Source organism: Entamoeba invadens, assembly GCF_000330505.1.
Source record: "Entamoeba invadens IP1 unplaced genomic scaffold scaff_1105074726555, whole genome shotgun sequence".
NCBI lineage: Eukaryota > Evosea > Mastigamoebida > Endamoebidae > Entamoeba > Entamoeba invadens.
The window spans coordinates 1-2,182 of NW_004440184.1; the positions used below are offsets into that span (position 1 = coordinate 1).

The 2,182-nt window shown below is 35.0% G+C and overlaps 2 protein-coding genes across 2 annotated transcripts; both read right to left on the reverse strand.

Moving 5' to 3' along the window:
- EIN_483240 (hypothetical protein) lies at nt 1–623 on the reverse strand (the record flags this gene model as incomplete). Its single annotated transcript, XM_004254756.1, has 1 exon — nt 1–623. A coding segment is annotated over one exon (623 nt), but the record flags the coding sequence as incomplete, so codon positions are not given.
- Nucleotides 624–902: 279 nt separating this feature from the next.
- On the reverse strand, nt 903–1,358 carry EIN_483250 (hypothetical protein; the record flags this gene model as incomplete). The annotated part of the gene is made up of 1 exon (XM_004254757.1): nt 903–1,358. A coding segment is annotated over one exon (456 nt), but the record flags the coding sequence as incomplete, so codon positions are not given.
- Between the last annotated feature and the right edge of the window lie 824 nt (nt 1,359–2,182).

Here is a 2,182-nt window from a genome sequence, read left to right on the forward strand (position 1 = left end):
TCAGACCCATAACACATTCCTCGCTGTGTTTTTGATTCGGGAAGGTATATTCTTGTGCAGCTAATGCTATTGAAGTGTTCATTCTTCCCAAGTGCGCGTGCAAGCTCAAAGTCTATGATCTTAGCAATCCCATTCACAACAACAACATTGTCGGGCTTGATGTCCATGTGAACAATTCCTTGCTCATGAAGAAACATGATTCCACAGATTATATCTCTGATGTATTTCTTCCCTTCTAAAATACAACGGAGTGGTGTGCCACATTCCATTGCTATCCCATAGTTTGCTTCTGCAACAAGATTGTTACTAGAGTAGTGGTTTGTATCATACACACCAAGGATATCAATGATATTCCCGTGCTTATATTTCCAAATGCGATTCAGAAATGCCTTTCGTTCCTCGCAAATACAGACAAATTTTAAATATATTTCCTTCGTTTCATGTCTCGCTTTCAGAAAGATTTTGTTTATGCTTTCCTTGATCCATATGACGATTTTTGGTTCGAACGAATTGTTTTCTGACACAAACACAATTGGGGATTTAATAGTCATTTTGTTTTTATTGATTGTGATTACGGTGTAGTTCTTGTCGATGATAACTGTTGGCACTGGGGTGTATTCCATTCTGGGATAATTCTAAGTGACAACAACTGTATCTGATTTTATGATCGAGAAAAATAACTCCTGTGTGAAAATTGGATTCTCAATTCGATGTAACTGTGGTAAATGAAACTATAACAAATAGTAAGAAAAAAAGAGGGAATTATTAGAACAATTCTACTTAATACAATTACCTATTATTTTTATTCGTGTTAAATTACTAGTATATCGAACTATTAGTATACTATAATTACAAGAAATTACAAATGATTGTTTAAAACAAAAATTAAAATTGGAAATTAATTAAATCCAAGCTTCGTGGGTTGTCCCGTCTTTATTTTGGAACGTCACCAGTTCCATTCCAGGATGTTCTTCTTGCTCTTGCTCTTGAGACTCATCATAATCATCATCATAATAATCTTCATTTAAATCAATTTTCTTCGGGAACCTATCATAGTAAATAACGTAGTCTTCATCATCAAGAAGATGATGCTCTTTCCTGCCTTCTCCCCTGCTGCTTCTTTCCCTGCTGCTGCTTCTTTCCCTGCTGCTGCTTCTTTCCCTGCTGTTGCTGCGTCCTCCCCTGCTGTTGCTGCGTCCTCCTCTGCTGTTGCTTGTGTCCGCTTTGCTGCTGCTCATTGATGTTGTCGACTGAGATTCGAGATCGGAATAAGTAGTCCGCGAACTGCGAAATCCGAGATCGACGCTAGTGTGATGATTGTTGGAATGGAGGCATTCTAGTACTTTGTAGTAAATGAACTATAGTTGTAGTATTGAAAATAAATGTTTGATTGGCTGTTTTGGATGAATAAGTGGTATGAGACAATACGAATGGAGGCATTCTAGTACTTTGTAGTAAATGAACTATAGTTGTTCCACTTGTGGATAATTCCAAGAGACAAGAACTGCATCTGATTGGGCGATCTCAGAAAGATAACTCCAGTGTGATGATTGGATTCCTCAAATTTATGCAACTATTGTAAAAGAAACCATAAAAATGGTATTCTTGGAAATGAATGAGACTAAAAATACTTTGTTCAATTTTTGTCCACGAAAATGTCCAACAAATATAATAAATAATTGCAGAGCCAAATAACGGGAGATAATGATAAATTAATATATTTCCAACTTGTCCAACTTGTCCAAGTTAGGATTTCCTCATAATATTAGTTCAAAATCCCGAATAATGATTTGAAACATAAATTTTAGACATCTGCCGCAATAACTGGTAAAATAAAAATAGGATAATGAGTAATTACCAGTTGTTTAAAATATGGTAAAACTGGACAAAATAGGGAAATGTACCAAATAAACCCTAATATTCCTAAGTTGGACAACATGGACAATACGGACAATTTCCTATCATCCCTACTCATCCCATTATTTTTCACGGCATTCAACCTGTATTAATCATGGACATTTTTTAGGACAAATTCCTAACAAGGTATTAATAGACACAAATCCGATTTGTCATTCCATTGATTCAAAATGTTATTTAAAATGGAATTCACTTTCAAGAATGAATCAATTTTTTTTAAAAAATGAACAATTGTTGGGTAATATACACTTAACAAAATGGGATT